Source organism: Thalassophryne amazonica, chromosome 12, assembly GCF_902500255.1.
Source record: "Thalassophryne amazonica chromosome 12, fThaAma1.1, whole genome shotgun sequence".
Taxonomy (NCBI): domain Eukaryota; kingdom Metazoa; phylum Chordata; class Actinopteri; order Batrachoidiformes; family Batrachoididae; genus Thalassophryne; species Thalassophryne amazonica.
The window spans coordinates 76,320,031-76,338,969 of NC_047114.1; the positions used below are offsets into that span (position 1 = coordinate 76,320,031).

An 18,939-nucleotide genomic window follows, 5' to 3' on the forward strand; every position below is an offset into this window, starting at 1 on the left:
CCTTCTTGTTTTTCTGCACCGGAGCCACCCATCCTCTGCGCTCCGGGACCTCCCACTTTACAAATTAAGCACTGCCTGCCACCACGAGATGCGCTTTCTTTACGTCCATGTGAGAAGAACGTGAGCCAATGAAATTACAACATGGGTAACCCTGTCACTCTGGCACGTCGAAAACACAAAACGTGACGACTAAAATTATAGTATCGAGTTCCCAAAAAAATTGTGAATGATTTTGTTATATAAAAAAATGCTAAATATTGGTAGGGACTATTTTGCCATCCCAAAATATTGGTTGTGACTTGTCCCTATGGTCCATATGCAAACCTACGCCCCTGCTATTAGGGGAATGTCAAAGTTTATTGTGGCAGTACATTAACAAAAATTCTAATTCTCAATTATTGTAGAGTAACACACTGTGAGATGTTAATAATCAGGTAAATACATATATGGTGTCTCACCTTTTCATGGTTGTGGTTGTAATGGTAAAGGAATTTAGCACATTCACTGTAATTGGCCCATGTCTTATTTGCTGCAGCCAGCTCCCATGTACCGTTGCTGTCACACCGGCGATATGCCAGCCCTGCACATCAAACACAAATGCCCATCTTTAAATACTGATTGGGATTTTTTTTTTCTTGCCAACAAGAAAAATACACAATGCAAACATTATTTCAGAAGGAAGTCTGTGTTTGTTTGTTCCAAATGACACTCGCTTCAGGTGAGATGTCTGTGAAGATTCTCAGTCAACCAGGTCATGATATCTGAGTAGGCTGAGTCAAGCCAATTGTACAAATTTAGTTCTTTAAGGCTTTTCTGGAATATCTTTTAAAAAAAAAATCCTATAAATAGTCATTGTTATTATTATTATTATTATTAAGAAGGAATGTGTGATTTTTCATAAATGTAAGTCACACCAGAGTACAAGTTATAGGACTTTCCAAACCAGTAATAATAATAAAAACAAGATTTATACTCCAGATCTCACTTACTAGTGCCCCCCCCCCCCCCCCCCCCCCATTCCAGTAATTAAACGTGTATGGACTTTTTTTTGTTTGTTTGTTTGTTTGTTTGTTTTTTTATTTTTAGGATTCACATCACAAAAAGAATTTTCTTTGGCACCACTATAATTTGATTTGCTAGCCTTTAAATTCATAATAAGATATTGCCAATATGATCAAAATGATCTGGTAAAAATGAATAAATAGTTCTGAAGGGATAAAATTCAAGCAAACAGACGGCATTCGGTAGCGACACACACTCCATGACAGCGGCATCATAGATCACATGGGGCTTCCTCAGACTTGCGCAAGGGATGTTGGCAAGCACACACTCACAGCCAGTCAGAGTAGAGAAAGGCACGGTGACATCAGCCTTGCACAAACAAAATAATCCAATATGGCGGAAAACGCTCCAACACAGCTTGTTAATCAATCTAATCTGTTTGTATTTTGTAAAAGTTAGCAAGAAATAAACACTTCTAAATCTAAAAATGCTGTTTTTGTAACCAGATAATACCTCTGAAGTGATTTACAAGACATCTTACGGATGTTAGCGTGCACACCTCGTGTACGCGGTCAAAGGCAACTTCCAGTAATTTGAAAACCTCATAGACACATGAAAAGGAAAATAATATATTTGCTCTGGAATTCCGCCTAAGTAAATTTGTTCTCTTCATTAAAATTAGCTGTAATTTTGCAACACATTTCAAAAATAAACAGACATTATGATGCTTGGTTTCCAGTAGAAGCTAAATGTCAGTTTTGTGAAATTTGAACATCTGTACAGCTTTAAAATAAGCAATTTATCTGCTGACAATCATACTTACCTTTGTGGTTGAAGTCATAAATATACTCGGGACATGCAGTGGATACCAGTGTTCCCGGCGGGCCTTCGGGCCAGCAAACGACACCGTCCCACTCAGGAGCACAGAATCTATCTGGAGATATAAAAACATTGGTAATTTATTTATTTATTTATTTTTTCATCTGCAGTACCTTCATAATGACATGATGACCTTTAATGATAATCACTGCCCTAAATGTTTACAGTCACTTTTAAATTGTACTTTAGTCATATGTTTACTTTCAAATTATATATAAGTATACAGTACATTGTAATTCCATTCTCATCCTATTCTATTAGAACACACATTAGTCCACTCATGTCTATTGCTCTGTGATGAAGACGTGCAATCAAGGAATACTCAGCATACCAATAATAGTTTGTCGTTAAGCCTTGAGTGTCGGCTGATCACCCATTACCTCTGCATTGTTCATCATAGTCAAGAGGACAAACATAATTTTCTGGCTGATACATTTAATAGAGTTCATGAAAAACATCTGCACTGTTGAATCCTGAGTCGCCTGCGCGGCTCGAAACCATAGAGGATGCCAGGTTATAAAGTTGAAATTTATCATATATTTCATGTAAAGAATTCAAATTATATTGTTATCCTGCAAAGAAAAATTTTAGGTGGACTAATGCAGAAAAAATAAGCTCCCTCTGATATTAAGGTTGAAAATCCATATCACTTTCTCAATTAATGCGCATAAACTTTTACTTTTTCCGTGTCTGGGAAGAGCCAGCTCTAGGAAAAGTCTGGGTAGATCTGAACTTCTTCCATTTACAGATGATGGAGTCCACTGTGCTCAATGGGACCTTCAAAGCAGCAGAAATGTTTCTGTACCCTCAGATTTGTGCCTCAAGACAATCCTGTCTCAGAGGTCTACAGACAATTCCTTTGACTTCATGCTTGGTTTGTGCTCTGTCATGCACTGTCAACTGTGGGACCTTATATGTAGACAGATGTGCGTCTTTCCAAATCAGGTCCAATCAAATGAATCTACCCCAGGTGGACTCCAATTAAGCTGTAGAAACATCTCAATGATGATCAGTGGAAACAGGATCCACCTGAGCTCAATTTACAGCTTCATGGCAAAGGCTGTGAATACTTATGTACATGTGACTTCTTAGCTTTATTTATTTTTAATTAATTTTCAAAAATCTCACAAAAGCTTTTTTCACATTGTCATTATGGGGTATTGTGCATATAATTTTGAAAAAAAAATTCATTCAGTTTGGAATAAGGCTGTAACATTACAAAATGCAGAAATAGTGAAGCGCTGTGAATACTTTCTATGTGCACTGTAGTCAGCTAAAAGGATTTATACAAGATAATGACAGCGAAGCCAAATTTGACATAATTGGTATTGAAATAAGTGCAAAGCATTTGAAATGCATGCCATTTTGATCTATCCATTTGTGATGAGCTTTTGGCCGCATGTGAAAAAAGGTCACACAAAATGCTAGTTATTTTGGGAAAAGAAAATTAGACTGCTGAATGTATCACTGACCTGACTGCATTTGTGAAACTATTCATCCTTAGAAAAAAGGATAGATGAGAAAATAGAAACGCTAATGACAGATGTGATGTATTTGTGTGTGTGTGTATTGCAGTGCACTCTGGCAATTATACAACCATGCTGCAAAAAAAGGTAATTAGCTATAAGCCATGCAATGCTGCATGTAGTAATGACACTGAAATTGTGTCATTACTGTAAAAAAAATCTTTTGCAAATTTTACAGCAATATACTGGGAACCAGTTTCCTGTACATTACTGTAAAATTTATAGGATTTGTTTTTACAGTTTGTCCTCTTTGTGTTTGTGTGGGTTCCGTGCAGTGAATTGGACACTTTTGACTAACCATCGGTGTGAATGTATTTGTCTGTCTATATGTGTTGTCCCTGTGATTGATTGGCCGTCTGTCTCACTCAATGATTGCTGGGATAGGTTACAGCTTCCGTTTGACCCTTGAATGAATGAATTAATGAATGAATGAATTTATTCAGCATACACAGTCCAAAACAACAACAACAAAACTTACAACAAAGAAAAAATGGATTAACAATGCATCTGTGTGCCTGAAAGGGTATAGGCAGAAGTAAAGCAATTGGAATTTCTTAACTGGAATAAGCAGGTATATTAAAAAAAGAATGAATATTAAGATAGATAACATTTATAAATAAAATGTGTTACCATTTCTGACTTTTAAAAATATATACTGCTCAAAATAATTATAAGAAAAATGTGTTCTCCTAATTATTTTGAGTAGTGTAGATAGATATTTTAATGTTTATTTAACAGGGGTGATAGACACAACATTGCCACAGAAAATGGGAAAATGTGATGCATATAAGGCATGTGGCCTCAGCTTATTTGCAGTCTTTGTCCATGGCCAGGCTTTAGAATAGAATAAAATATACATGAAATGGTATCAATACAGTGAAGAATACGATGAATAAGTACCACAAATAAATAAACACAGTTAAAGTTGTAAATTACAGATTAAATCAAGTTAAATTTAACATTAGACATTGGTAAAATGCTATTGTATTGACAACACCTTGAGAGAAATTAATGTTCACATTTCTGCCTTATAATGGAACACTGCCTTCCCCTAATTATTTTTGAACAGTGTATTATATAGAACACATGGTAAGAGTACTCAATATATCATTCCGCAGTTTAGAGAACAGTGGCTATTTTGTCAAATTTTTAAAACCATTTCTGTTTTCTTTTTAATATGTTTTATCAATGAATAATCATCAACAACTTTGTGTTGTTGTGTGTCAAAGTTTTTGTTAAATTTCACATGTCAAAGTCAAAGTGTCTTTATTTGTCTCCCTAAGGAGAAATGTATTAATAATAATAATAATTATTTTTATTATTATTTTAATTAAGTTGTTTTTTAAAATTTACTTTCAGAATGGCAATTAAGCTGTTTTGGCCACAAAAATAAATACATACATACAAAAATTAGGTTGCTGTTATCACTTCAATATAACCAAAACAAACAAAATAACTATTCTAGCAAGTACCTTTTTATTTTAGAGCAGTTTTGTTTTTCATATGGTGATAAACAACATAAAACAACATTTTTGTTTTATTTTGAAGCACCTGAATGATGACACGGTACTTTGTATCACAGGAACTGCGTGTTCCCTGACCAAACCGTTACATGAGCATGTCAGCGTTACCTCTGCACACTTCAGAGACAAAGTTGCAGGTTCAAAGAGGGAAAATTCTCTTTGGACGCACAGAGCGCCTCCGCAGTCGGCTCAACCACCAACCTCAGCCCCTCTGATAGCGCGAGCAAAGACTCATTTCCAACAAATTCCTGGCAAAAGCAGCTCTTCTGGTTTAGCATTTATGTTGCACTATTGAAAACATCTGCCTCATTTCGACCACTAATAAGTAGCTGAGGATAAAACTAAAACTATCCTCTCTTTGCTGTTGATCCATTATTTTCTCATTCCTATAATCAAACTTAGAAAGAAGCATGTGAAGCAGTGACGGCATGCTTTTTATTTGCATGTCACTCGGATCACCAAATTAAAGAGTAGACTGAGTGGAGCTGAGTGATTCCTGCAGATCTCCGCTGGGAGAAACACGGGGCTTAGTTTTGAAAATCACACTGACCACACATCCTGGGAGTAAAAGCTGAAATTCTGCTTGTCTTTGCCTTCGGTTTTATTACGGTGGGACCACCTACTAACACACTGAAATTAAACATATCATTTCCCAAAAATTTCTTACCCACAATTTAAATATAAACGTGACTATGGCGGACTTTGGTACGAGTGATGTCATTGGGGTTTTTAATGTAGTTTGCTTCCTCCGTCCAACTCATGCAGATGTCAAAACACATATTGCACTTTCTCATGATATTTGCAACCTTTTCTAATGATTGCTGATGTTATTCTAAACCCCGACCGCAAGCTTGAAGGCTGAGCTATTTTCACACTGCAAGATTTGGGGCATTGAACCCACATCCCTCCACTGTCTTCTCCAAGCAAACCTCAGTGTTTCCCTTGTCTCCGCCACGTAATGGAGACTTTTGTGTATTTAAAGCACAATTGCGAAATAAAAACAAATAGATAAAGCGTCAGAGAGAATCACGGCCAAGCCGAGGTTTCACCTCCACGCCGGGTCTAATCATTTCCCTCAAAGAACAGTTTTACAACCCTACGTAGCACATTTTAAAATAGTCACCGCTTCACATCTTAAAAAAAGGGTTGTTCAAACCTCTCGATTTGAGGTTTAGCCATACACGGTAAGACAAATACAGAAAAAGTTGGGGATTAAAAGCCCCATAGATGCTATTCTTTGATTTTTTTTTTCCCAGCTCACACATTCAAGGACACACCACAATGCAAAAATAGAAAAAAAAACCCTACCGATTTAAACCATTGCACACTCAGCTGAAGACATCAAAAGCACAGGAGTGAGTTCTCAAGACAGCGGTGCTGAGACATCTTATTAAACGCTGCACAGCAACATAGCCTTCATGATGCTTATCCTGAGTGGGCAACAACTTTTTACACCACTTGATATGTGTCTTGGTGGGTTCCCCTCACTTGCCGTCTTCTTGCACAGTCAGCCAGTTTTTGAACACTGCCTACGCCAAACCAGGGGCGCCGCCAGGGATTTTGGGCCCCATGAAAAGAAATCTTACTGGGCCACAACCCCTTTTTTATTTTGTCAGTATTATAATTGGATTAGGGGCCTCTCTGGCCCCTGTCAATCATGGGCACCTAGAATCCTTCTCCTTAGTCTCCCCTTTTCAGCACCCCTGCACTAAACAAGTTTTATGTCAGTTGCACTTCCTGATGCAACTCCAGTACTACATTTACAATCATGCATGGAACCCCTGGTGATCTGAAGCAGTACATACACATATATATATATATATATATATATATATATATATATATATATATATATATATATATATATATATATATATAGACACACAGGGCGGGCCAATAAAATGTTACCACTTTTTGATCGTACACAAGTTTTTGAAATGAGAACTTATTCGAAAATTTTATTTACAGACTTGTAACAGAAGCATCAAATTACCATTTGACACCAAAGGTTTCCCACTGTTGTCTCTTGTTTTCCGCACAGTTCAATAATTGATGACATGTTTGAGCCATGCTCCTCTTCTTTAGATTACAGCTGCAACACGCACATTGAAGTTTGTGATGACATTGCCACACATCTCAAGAGGGATTCTCCGAATTTCCTGACAGATGTTGGTCTTCAAGGCCTCAGTGGTCTGTGGGTTGTTGTAGTACACTCTCTAATTGTACTCTCTAATGTGTTTTGCCTGTTGAGCATCAGCCCACTCCCATTTTTTGTTGGCTAAGCATCCACCCGAAAATAAATTACGTAACTTACAAGGAACAAATTTAATCAATGAGAAAAGGACAGAAATGGACATAAACAGGTGAGTTATTTGTGATTTTTTTCTTTTTTTTTTTTTTTGGTGATGCAATCAGCCTTGGGAGCTCCAATGGGCAAGTACAATATATAAAAGTTAATTTTTTTTTTGTTAAATCCATCACTTCTGTACACAAGGATGGAAAAAAGTCCACATATTGGGCCTCATGTATCAACGTTGCGCACTTGTGGCATAAATTTACGGTGTAAATTTGAAGTACACCAAAGTTGCCGTGACATGTATCAAGCAGTGCGCACCTGCCCATTTCCAGCGTACGCCTGACGTGACCTTGATAAATGCGGCGGGTGAAAACAGTCGTAATTATAATAAACACGCCCATAAATATTCAGACTCCGCTTCAGACACACCCTCATTTTACGACATGGAAGCCAGGAAGACGGCAAAGAAAAAGAACTCCACCAATCACGACGCGTGCCAATAGAGCGTCAAAAGTGGCCGTCGTATCAATTGTTTTGTAGTATAATCAAAAAAGTGTTACAGTGGTCCCTCGTTTATCGCGGGAGTTACATTCTAAAAATAGCCCGTAATACGCGAAACCGCAACGTAGTCAGCGTTATTTTTTTTTACAATTATTATAGACGTTTTAAAGCTGTAAAACCACTTTATACACTTTCTCAATCAGGCATGAACATTTTCTCACTTTTCTCTCGTGTGTAAACACTCTCAAAGTTCAAACCTTAGTAGAAAAATAAGACCAAACTGTTTTCAGGCCCAAACATTTGTTTGAGAAATAAAAACAGAACGTTTTCCTATAAATAATTATGATGACTTTTAGAACTAACGAATTTAATTTTAACGATCAACGTACGAGGTTGGACACATAAGAAATTATTAATAGTGACTGACCAGTATGTCACAGATCGGGCCTCTGCATCCTGGCACCGTGCCTTTTTCCACTCACACCTCGCTGCAGATGTCTGTTTCCGAGTGACAAACACAGTTATGAGTAGTTGTTGGCGCTCTTTTTTCTTCTGGGTGAGAAGATTCTTATAAACAGACACGCAGAACACAGAACACTGTAAAAAAAAAGGCATGCAAAATTGGACTAAAAACTCCGCGAAACAGCGAGGCCGTGAAAGGTGAACCCCGTTATAGCGAGGGACCACTGTATTCTCTTTTCACATGTCAGTAATTCTTGACGTGGATATTTGCTCGCTCAATTAATAAGACACGCCTAATTTTTCAGATTTCTTTATTCTTAAGATGTATTTCTTTATTTATTTTATTGTAACAAACGAATGGAGAAAACAAAACCTGATTGCAGCACAGGTGAAGGGAATGAGAACACTACAGTTGTTATTATCAATTTCATTGTCTAAAACGATCACACCACATGAAGTTAAGCTCAGAGCTGCTCTGGCTCCAGGCTCTGGAGAAAAAGGCGAGCAGCGCTTTCTTTGCGGTCAGCGCTGTGGCCACGGATCGTGCTCGATAGACCAGCAATCCCGAAAAAGCGGGATTTGTATTGATTATTATGTAGTATAATCAGGAAAGTGTTATTTATGTAACATATGCATTGATTTGTATAATGGCACTGTTTATCATGTTGATCATCTTCATTTTCTATGTGGATTCCAGCGCTGGTTCATTTTGGTGTATAATTTACGCCACCTCTCGACCTGGTGTATATTTTCAGCGCACCGTACGCCAACGACATTGATAAATGCCAAGTAGCGCAGCCGTTTTGGCGTACACCCCATGTATGCTCAAATATCGCTGTACGCACGTTGATACATGAGGCCCAATGTGCTCAGCTTTTTTTTTCTCTCTTCAAAACACAAAATGGCCACTTTGAAAAGATTATGTTATGGATACGTGATGTCACACTTATACCCATGGGAGGCTGTAAAAATGTCATGTCGATACTTTGTGTTTTTCGACAAAAGGTCATTTATACGGGCCTAATGCTCGTTGCTATTAACAACTAGCATAAAATCAATCATGCTTAAGACGTAGCAATTGGGCCAGTGTGTTGTCAGATGAAACCAATAATCCATAAGGGATACCAGAGATCTCCACAGAGATTTAGAGTCTGATGGTGCTGTACCTCTGGGGAGGGTGTGGCATTTTGGTAGTATTTAAGACATAGCAAGTGTGACGTCAATTTTCCAATCAAAAGATCCTGATATCTGAACAAACCAATCCAGTCAATGGTTGTGTGTAGCACAACCAGCCATCTCTTACTAAAAAAATTATAATAATGAGTGGATGTTAGGCTTACTCCTACACTAAAAAAAGAGACTCATTGGATGAACTCAATTCAATTATGTGCAGGATTTCCATCTAATAAATATATGTAGCCCCAACTCAAATAAAGCACATTCATGCAAGATAATTTAATTTAATTTAGTTGGGATTACATACATTTATTAGATGGAAATCCAGTACATTGAGTCAGTTTTTTGAGTGTATGCGACTATGAAAAAATAAATTTATTTAAATTACTAGATTAATTTGTTCAGAAAACTTTCCCCCTTGCAGCTCTGGCTCCTCACCAGCAGGTGGTGCTTCAGCCTCCTCAGCACCCTTACTTCCAGTGTCCCTGAGACCACTGAGACTACATGACATGAGTAATAGAGAGGCTTAGTAAAATAACATTTTTGATTAAATGTTACATCTAATTTTAACATTCCGATGAATATCTGTGAATAACTACCTAGTAAATCTTACAAAACAAACAAACAAACAAAAAAAAAAAACAGATGTGGCTTCACATTAAATTAAATGAAGTAAAGCCAAATTTATTGTGCCTTTAAATGAAAAATTGAAATCGAGTCATTTAAAGGAGTTATTTAAATAGCAGGTAAATCAGGTTTGATGTTAAAACTAACAGTTGTGCAACTGTGCTGAGGCTCGTTTTAGAAATCTCACATGAAATTCCACAATATGTCTTCATGTGATTGCACATATGTGAGAACAATTCTAGTACGGAAGAATGTTTCCTCAGTGAGGCCCAGTGATGTCAGGTGTCAGCTAAAGCCCGACACCAGCTTCTCTGCTCACACCTACGGCATGTCAGCCTGGATTACACGGATTGGCAATCAGATGCAGAACGCGCTTTTTTAACGAGCTTGATGTGTGCCTGCACATTAACATCCACGTCTGTCCTCATGCATGCACTTTGATGGGAAACATAACCTTTTTATAAACTCTGGACATCTATCACAAGCCTCTTTCTGTGGCTGCAATTTTCAGTAACATTAATTCTGCAAATGATTTCTGTTCTTTAAAGAAAAAAACAAAACAAAAAACCAATCCAACTCTAAATTTGTGGATGCTTTTTCCAAACAATTGGGAAACACTACACGGAGCACTACTGGAAACTGTCAACAAAGGCTTTTGTGTTCTTGGCCTGGAAGGATTCATTTTTAATTATATGCTGTAGCAACAAGAGGGTATCGTTTGGAGGCCTGAAGAATTCAGCGCAACCACAACGTAGTGCGGCAAAGGGAAAAAAGATAATATAGAGTGCTCAGCTATGGAATCCAAAAACCTCCTCTGAACAATCAACCAGGAAAATGACAGTGACCACAGAGAGAGAAAGAGAGGGAGAGACACGCTGATGGAAAATGATGATGTTCCCCCATAAATACATCCAGAATCAACTTCAGGAAACAACGGTGTTTCCTCACATTTCCATCAACTTTAACTGGATCTAAAACTATTTGGAGACACATGTTTGAAGTGAATGTAAGAAGCATCACATTCTGTCTATACTTTTCATTTTTAACCCTCGCCCCTTCATATCTGCAGGGGGCGCTACCATCATGTTTGCTGTAGGGTGCCTATACACAGAGGGTGGCAACAACTAGCAATTTTATAGCTTATTGTTTCTTAGCACGACCCGTTGGACACTGTGTTTATGCATCACCTATATTGCAACTCTCTAGCCATGGCTGTCTTACCATCATCCAAAAGGATTAGTCTAAATCTAGAAAAAACATTTGAATGTATGTACATAATTTGACCTTTAACTATGAAAAACAGTGTATTGGCTACCCACACCCCCCCCCCCCCCCCCCCCCCCCCCCCCCCCCCCCCATTTACCCAAAACATTCTGCATCCTAAAACTCAAGAACTACTAAAGTTTGACATTTAAATTTTTGCATGAGGAATATTGTTTCCCTAAAGCCCTGTGTGCTACATTTTCATTGATTTCTGATTATCCTCAGTCATATTATTGGTGTTATATTAAAAACGTCACAGCATTTCCCATATTGTTGCTAATGTATGAAGTGAACAATGCCACTTAAGGGTTAACAGTCACTATATCAACTTCAAGTTGTGTTCCTTGCCCTTAGGGGAAACTTATTTGTCATTCATGCTTGTGAAGAACAATCATCCATATCTATGCATCACCTGCTCCTATATATCGGACACAATTGCTAGGCTCAGACACAGAGTGGAGTTGTTCAAAAAGGTCTACTGGTGTAACAAATGGTTCGGTACACAAAAAGGTATTCCAGAATAAGCAACAGTAGCAGGTTCATCAGGCAGAGGCGTGGTGCAAAAAACAAGCAGGTGGTCATGAAAACACAGAGAGGCAAGCAGGATGAGATAAACACAAGGAACAAGGCTGGAAGCGAAAGCATGGAGCACTACAATCTGGCAGGGAACAGGTGAACAAGGTGAGGCTTAAATACAGGAAGGAGATGAGCAGAAGATGAGGAACAGGTGTGAGGGAAAAATCCAGGAGGGGGGTGTGGAAAGACAAAGGGACACGGCCACCACCAAGCACCAAGTGACAGAAAACCCCAAACAGAAAAAGACATCACACACAGCATATCCCAGAACCCCCCAAACCCTGACACTATATCTGCTTCTTGAACATTAAAATTTAGATAAAAACAACATGAATCACACATTTTTACAGTTTTATATGTTTAAGTGGTCCATGGCTGCACTTAATTAACAATCATTTAAAGCCTAATGAGTATTTCAATGCAAAATTCCACAACTTGGCACACCCACACCAAAAAAAAACACATTTCATTTTTTTAAAATCAGTCATTAAAGTAAATTACTTCTACAATAAAAGTAATTAAGAGGTATTTGACTTATGTGTGCAGCAGAGCACCAGGAAAAATGACAAAAACTCTTTATCCCTTAACTTTCTGTGGATGTACTGAAATTATCATTATTCTGGAATTCAATATTGATTTCTGGAAATCAATACTGAATACCAGAATAATGACATTTGATTTTATTTTTCTTTGATGCTGTTAAAAATATTTTTTGGTCTGGCACTGAACTTTACAAAACTGCTGTGTACAGAATAATGACCAGATCAAACAGCATCAAGAAATGAGATTAATCAAGTTTTGACATATTTTTGACATTTTAGGCATTTTTGCTTTCTGTCCAGTTCTCTTGACTTTATTTTCCCACATTTTCCTCCTTTCTGGAAATCTATACATTTTATGTCTGTTTTTAGATCTTTTTTTGTTTTTTTTGCATATGCACAGTATCCCGTCATATTGAAAGTTTTTAGGGAGTAAAATCATCATGCTGTTTTGAGATGTGTGTGTGATATGCACTATGATCAAAGCGTGATAACGCTCATGCTGGAAACAATATGGCACCTGTCAATCAAATCAGTGGGAAGCCACGCTCAGTTTAGAGGCACACTAGCTTGATGCATTTTCATTGGGCTTTTGTCTTTCCACGTGTTTCCTGGAAGATGTGTTTAACCGAGATATGTGTTTAACCGCTATTATATAAAATTTGCTTGTGAGCACAATAATATCTACTGTGCACACCGTATTATTACTAAATGTGGCAAATACATTAAGTTGTACATCAAGAATCCCGTTGAGTTTTGGGTAGGAAGGTCAAAGGTCGGGTGTCTCTGGAGGCAGTTGTACATTATTTCCAGTATGTATGTTAAGGTTATCAAATTCAGATCTGAAAGCAGCTGAATTGGACAAATTTGAGCAGGTTTTGATTTAATTTGGATTTTTCAATCTGATGTGAGCTTTTATTGAATCACAGCAACTTAATGGAACTTGAAACTGAATCACACAACTTCAAATTAAATGCTGAGATGACATAGCATGAGAAAGGGCCTTCAAACATTTCTTTGAAATAAATGAAATGCTTTTAAAGTGACAACACAAAGTATTGTGTTGCTGATGTAATGAAAGTGATAATGATGTTGATTTGTTTCCAGCAGCACCCAGAATTGTCCTGGCAAATTGTGTGATATGTTTAAGAATAATTTAAAAGTCTTCTGTGGAATATCAGCCTTTGTACTTTTTCAGTACAGATTAAAAGCAGACGACTGCGAGTTTCTCAGAATTTCCAGTCAGTCTGAGATACAGAAGTTAGACATTTTAATGTTCAAGACCAAAAGCATATTTTTTTAACTTTAACATCAACATGAGTCATGTCAGTGTCAGTAATGATGTTGGAAATGTGATGCAAAGATTCCTTCCACAGTTGTTGGCTTTGAACTTATACTGTATGTTCACAAAGCAACCCTTTTTCTTAATCTTTAAACTCACTGTTGACAGAAATTGTGCAAATAAACTGATCTATTGATTGACGCTCCGCCACAGGAAAAACACCTCCGTTGGAAGCCTTAAGGACAAGTTGGAACATGTCCAGCTGTTAAACAATTTCTCATATACTCACTCCACTGAAAGCCATCAAAAGCCGCCTGGATTTTACAAATGGTTATCAACACGGAGGTGTTTTTCCTGTGCCGCCGCACCGCGTCGGCTGCGTCCCGACGCGCGGACCCGTCCGCACGTCTTTCATTAAAAAAATCTCCTTTAACAGTGGAATATCCGGATAAAATGCTGAAACCGACTTCTTCTGAAACTTCTCTGTTCTCTCACGACGTCCTGGATCAATAGAGCCTGAAATGTGGAGGTTTTAAGCTTGAAACAGGCTGACGACGGCGCCTGAGAGCGTTGCGCGACGTCTCGCACCGTGGGAAGTCCTTAAAGCGACAGTATCACCTCAAAATCTCTCATCAGCTGTTAAAATTTTTACCGAAAACCAGCTTAATTTTTCGAACCATGTCCACTTCGATGTGTCTCACAGGTTTAGAAAAATTTTGATCAAACAAAGCGCCAGTCTCTTCAGCAACTTCTCAGACAAAGGAATTCCGACGAGGGGCTGGACGACTCCTCCCACAAGGAGTGCTCACAGACGAATGACGTCACCGACAGGCGTAGAAAAACTCACGCATGCGCACGAGGGTTCAAGCATGTCTGATGTAAAAACATATGAATGAAATCCATATAGTTTTTGAAAAAAATAAAAAGGACCTATACTTTATGGACAGACCTCGTAAGTTGTCAAGGGGGATTGGAAAGTTGCCGGATTTAGAGAGAAAGTTGCAAAGTTGGCACCACTGGTTCTATCCATCTAATCCAGTGGTGGGCACAGTTCAGCCAATCTGATAGCAGATAATTATCAAAGCTAATGTTTTTGCTAGTTTTTCAAATAAGTTTTAAAACCATCATCGGACAATTCCGATAAATTTAGTTCCGATAACTTTCAGTCCGATAACATTATTTTGGTGGTAAAGTGAGCAAGGTTTAACAGTCAAAAATGTTTGTGAACCCTAAAATCAAACATTTTAGTCCATCTGTTGTGTGTTTGTAGCAGACTGGCTGCCTGTCACTTGCTCATGATGTCATCATTAAGCACAAAATGTGATTGGCCGGTCGATGCAGGGAGAATTGTGGGTAGTGTGGTTCAGGTTCACTTTGGACGTTACAGTGAGTCGTCCACTCGACACAAAAACAAAACAGAATAATTTTAACATTATTTTATTTCTTTGTGGCTGTAATTTAATCCCCAAGGCTCGGTGGGGGAGAGGAGCTCTCATGGTGCAGCTCTGAGTACAGAGGGAGGGACTTTTCTTCATGTTTAGACACAGTTTTGGATTAAAAAAGGACACTTTATGTTGATTATTCAGATGAATCCCACCAAAACTAAGAGGTAAGAATGTCTATTTACTACGTGTCTTTTACTCTGCCAATTAATGCGTTTATGGATGTATTTCTGCAGGGTTCAAAGCATGCGAAAAAAGCGGCAGCTTTTACCTCGTAAATGACGGTGTATTTAATACCAAGATAAACTGTGACTTCTAATACTGTGTTTTACTGCTATTGAAAGATGATGACAGTGTTTTTTTTTATTTTTTTTTATTTTATTTATTCATTTTTCATGTGTTCTTTGTGTTTGTAATCCTTGAATTTATCCAGCAGCCCTTGCGGCGCTTAAAGTGAAACTGGTTTATCAGAAGCAGACAGTGTAATCTGATGTGGCCGCGTCCAAATCAATACTAATAGTTATCGGTTATCAGTTATCTGTAATAAAGAAAATTTTTTTTTAACAGTTTATCCGTTTTATATATATATATATATATATATATACACACATACACACACACACACACACATACAAGCCCAATTCCAATAGCAGCATGTGTTGCTCCAAAACCTGGATGTACCTTTCAGCATTGATGGTGCCATCACAGATGTGTAAGTTGCCCATGCCATGGGCACTAACACACCTCCATACCATCACAGATGCTGGTTTTTGATCTTTGTGCTGGTAACAATCTGGGTGGTCTTTTTCCTCTTTTGTCCAGAGGACACGACGTCCATGATTTCCAAAAACAATTTGAAATGTGGACTCATCAGACCACAGCACACTTTTCCACTTTGCATCTGTCCATTTCAAATGAGCTCAGGCTCAGAGAAGGCGGCAGCATTTCTGGATGTTGTTAATGTATAGCTTTCACTTTGCATGGTAGAGTTTTAACTTGAACTTGTAGATGTAGAGACAAACTGTGTTAACTGACAATGGTTTTCTGAAGTGTTTCTGAGCCCATGCGGTAAGATCCTTTACACAATGATGTCAGTTTTTAATGCAGTGCCACCTGAGGGATCGCAGGTCACGCGCATTCAGTGTTGGTTTTCAGCCTTGTCGCTTATGTGTAGAAAGTTCTCCAGATTCTCTGAATCTTCTGATTATATTATGGACTGTAGATGATGGAATTCCTAAATTCCTTGCAATTGAACATTGAGAAACATTGTTCAGGCATCCATTTCAAAATTAGCAAATACAGTATTTGCACAAAAACAATAAAGTTTATCAGTTTGAACATTAAATATCTTGTCTTTGTGGTGTATTCAATTGAATATATGTTGAAGAGGATTTGCAAATCATTGCATTCGGTTTTTATTTACATTTTACACAACATCCCAACTTCAGTGGGGTTGTACATAAATATGCAGCAAATGACTACGTATTTCTGGTAGTAATAACAATATTACCCCACCTCCCCATGTAAAGCCTGTCCTGATGGAATACTTTCTGCTGATCATTTATGTTGATCACTACAGTGTACGCCTCTGAGGCGTTACGTATAGAACTTCAATACAACACGTGTCAAACTCCCGGTAATATTCAAGTGTTTCTGGAGCACAATGCCTTATCTCAAGCCTCTGTCTCATCAGTTTGCTTTCTGTCAGCCACTATTGATCGCTTTGTTTTTTACCAGCTAATGTGTGCATGCACAAACACTCTATCACTGGGTACCATCTTCTAATGTTTATTCAGAATAATGCACAGAAATGCATATGTGAGTGGATGAGAAGTTGCAGGGGTGGATCGGTCGGGGTTTGTGTGTGTGTGTCGGGGGGCTGTGACCCCTACTCCACCAGGTCTAGATGACAAATACATGTATGCTGTTTTGGATTACCCCCTGCCTTGTGTGGACTTCAGTATACCCAGTATTTTCACCCATGCACGCTGAAATAACAGCTTCTCTGTGCCTGGACTTATCTTGAATCTCTTTGCTGCATTGATTGAAATAAGCCCTGAAATGTAAATGTGCTCACGCTGTTGATTTATCAACACAAACCAGCAGTGCCTATGCCTCATTTTTGTCACAGCTGGTGGCAATTTTCAAACAAGGCTTGGTGCGTGTTCTATTCTTATCAAGGTTTTCATCTTGGCAATATCTACATGCACTCCTTGTGGCATATTCCCTCCAAACAAATAATGAAGTAGAGATGGAAGAAGCGACGCAGATCAGTTAGACAAACATCACAGAAACTGAACTCACGACACAAGTTTAAAGCTGTCATGTTGTGTGAGCCAAGTTTTATGTTCATTTTAAAATTAAAAATATTGCTGGAGTTTTGTGGCGTAGATCCTTAAAGTCGCCCAAATTCTTCATCTATATTGAAAGTCTTCTATCATCCAAAAAAAGAAAAAAAAAAAGAAAAAATGAAATTAAGCCCTGAAAATGCTTGTATTTGTGCTTCCACTCTGTACATTACACCCACTCAGGCTGGGAGACAGACTGTTCGGCTGTTCTGCCTCAACAACCCCCCTTTCTTCATGGGGGGTGGCCAGCAACAGCTTCTTTTCATTTAAAGTGACAGGCACTGAAAATATGAAGGACCAGATGTGTCACTGAATTCATATTAAATCATTCGATTCATTAATAATTAATATAAAAAATACAGTATAAATGGAATAATACATTTGTTTGTAAATGAATCTTTTAATCTATAAATAGACAAAATTATAAATGAATGAATTATTTGACCATTTAATTGGCAATAAGTAAAAGTAAGTCCCTTCAGCTGCTCCCTTGTTTTCACTCACGGTCAGCACAGCACATCCGAGCTGGATCTACTTGTTGATTGAGCACAAATTTACCAGGGGCCTTTCCTGATGCAACTCCACATTACATGGAAAAAGGGACAGGGGTGGGGTTTGAGCCGGGAACCTTCCACACTGAAACCAAGCACTCTAACCACTGCCCCAAATGAGCAATAATAAGAGGAATTATTATAAAATAATTGGCCAAATATTAATCAATCACTCAATAAATAGTTCAAATTTAAAAAATATATAGTAAATAAAATAAACCAATCATTTGAAAATACATTACTCGATTCAAAAATAAATAATGAATTTTGAAAATCTATTTTAAAAATATTGAAATGGTATAGTTTTAAAAGAGAAATAAATAACTGAATTGATAAAGTGAATTAATGCAGATTTGAATCAGGTTATCAGTTTTGACGGACAGAGATGTCTGGACACAACAGCTCTGGTGTTTAAGATCGTTAACTCGTGGGATATGCAGGGTTCGGTACACAGTAAGGCAGTCCAAAATCAGCAAACAAATCAAGAACATCAGGCGAAAAGGCTTCGTCACACAGGCAGGTGGTCAAAAAACACAGCAGGTACTATGAGGAAACACAAGTTACAGAGCTGGAAACGAAGGCACAAGATGCAACGATCTGGTGAAGAACTAGTGCAACCAGTGAAGCTTATATACACCCTGGTGATAAGCTACAAATTAGAAACAGGTGTGTGGAAAGCTGCAGAACAGGGTGTGGCCCAGACAGTGTGCACTGCTCACCAAGAGAGATAGTCAAGAGAGACAGGGAAAGACACAGCCCAAGCAGGAAAAACCCCACTAGAGAAATCACACACAGAAAAACAAATCAAACTAAACTAAGCAGAACTGAACAGAACACATGACACAAAAGTTCAGATCATGACACAGGTATTTAAAAGGGTGATTTACTTTTCTATTTACCTGCATTTTATTTTGTTTTCCTATTTACTGTTAAATTTGCTTAGTTT

The 18,939-nt window shown here is 38.0% G+C and overlaps 1 protein-coding gene across 1 annotated transcript in view; it reads right to left on the reverse strand.

Moving 5' to 3' along the window:
- pth1r (parathyroid hormone 1 receptor) overlaps positions 1 to 18,939 on the reverse strand; it is a 95,689-nt gene that overhangs the window by 30,181 nt on the left and 46,569 nt on the right. Inside the window, exons 3-4 of the mRNA XM_034183649.1 lie at positions 1,826 to 1,936; positions 459 to 580 (exon numbers count right to left, since the gene is read on the reverse strand). Of these exons, the coding sequence (XP_034039540.1) occupies positions 459 to 580; positions 1,826 to 1,936 (233 nt within the window). The remainder of the gene's footprint in view (positions 1 to 458; positions 581 to 1,825; positions 1,937 to 18,939) is intronic.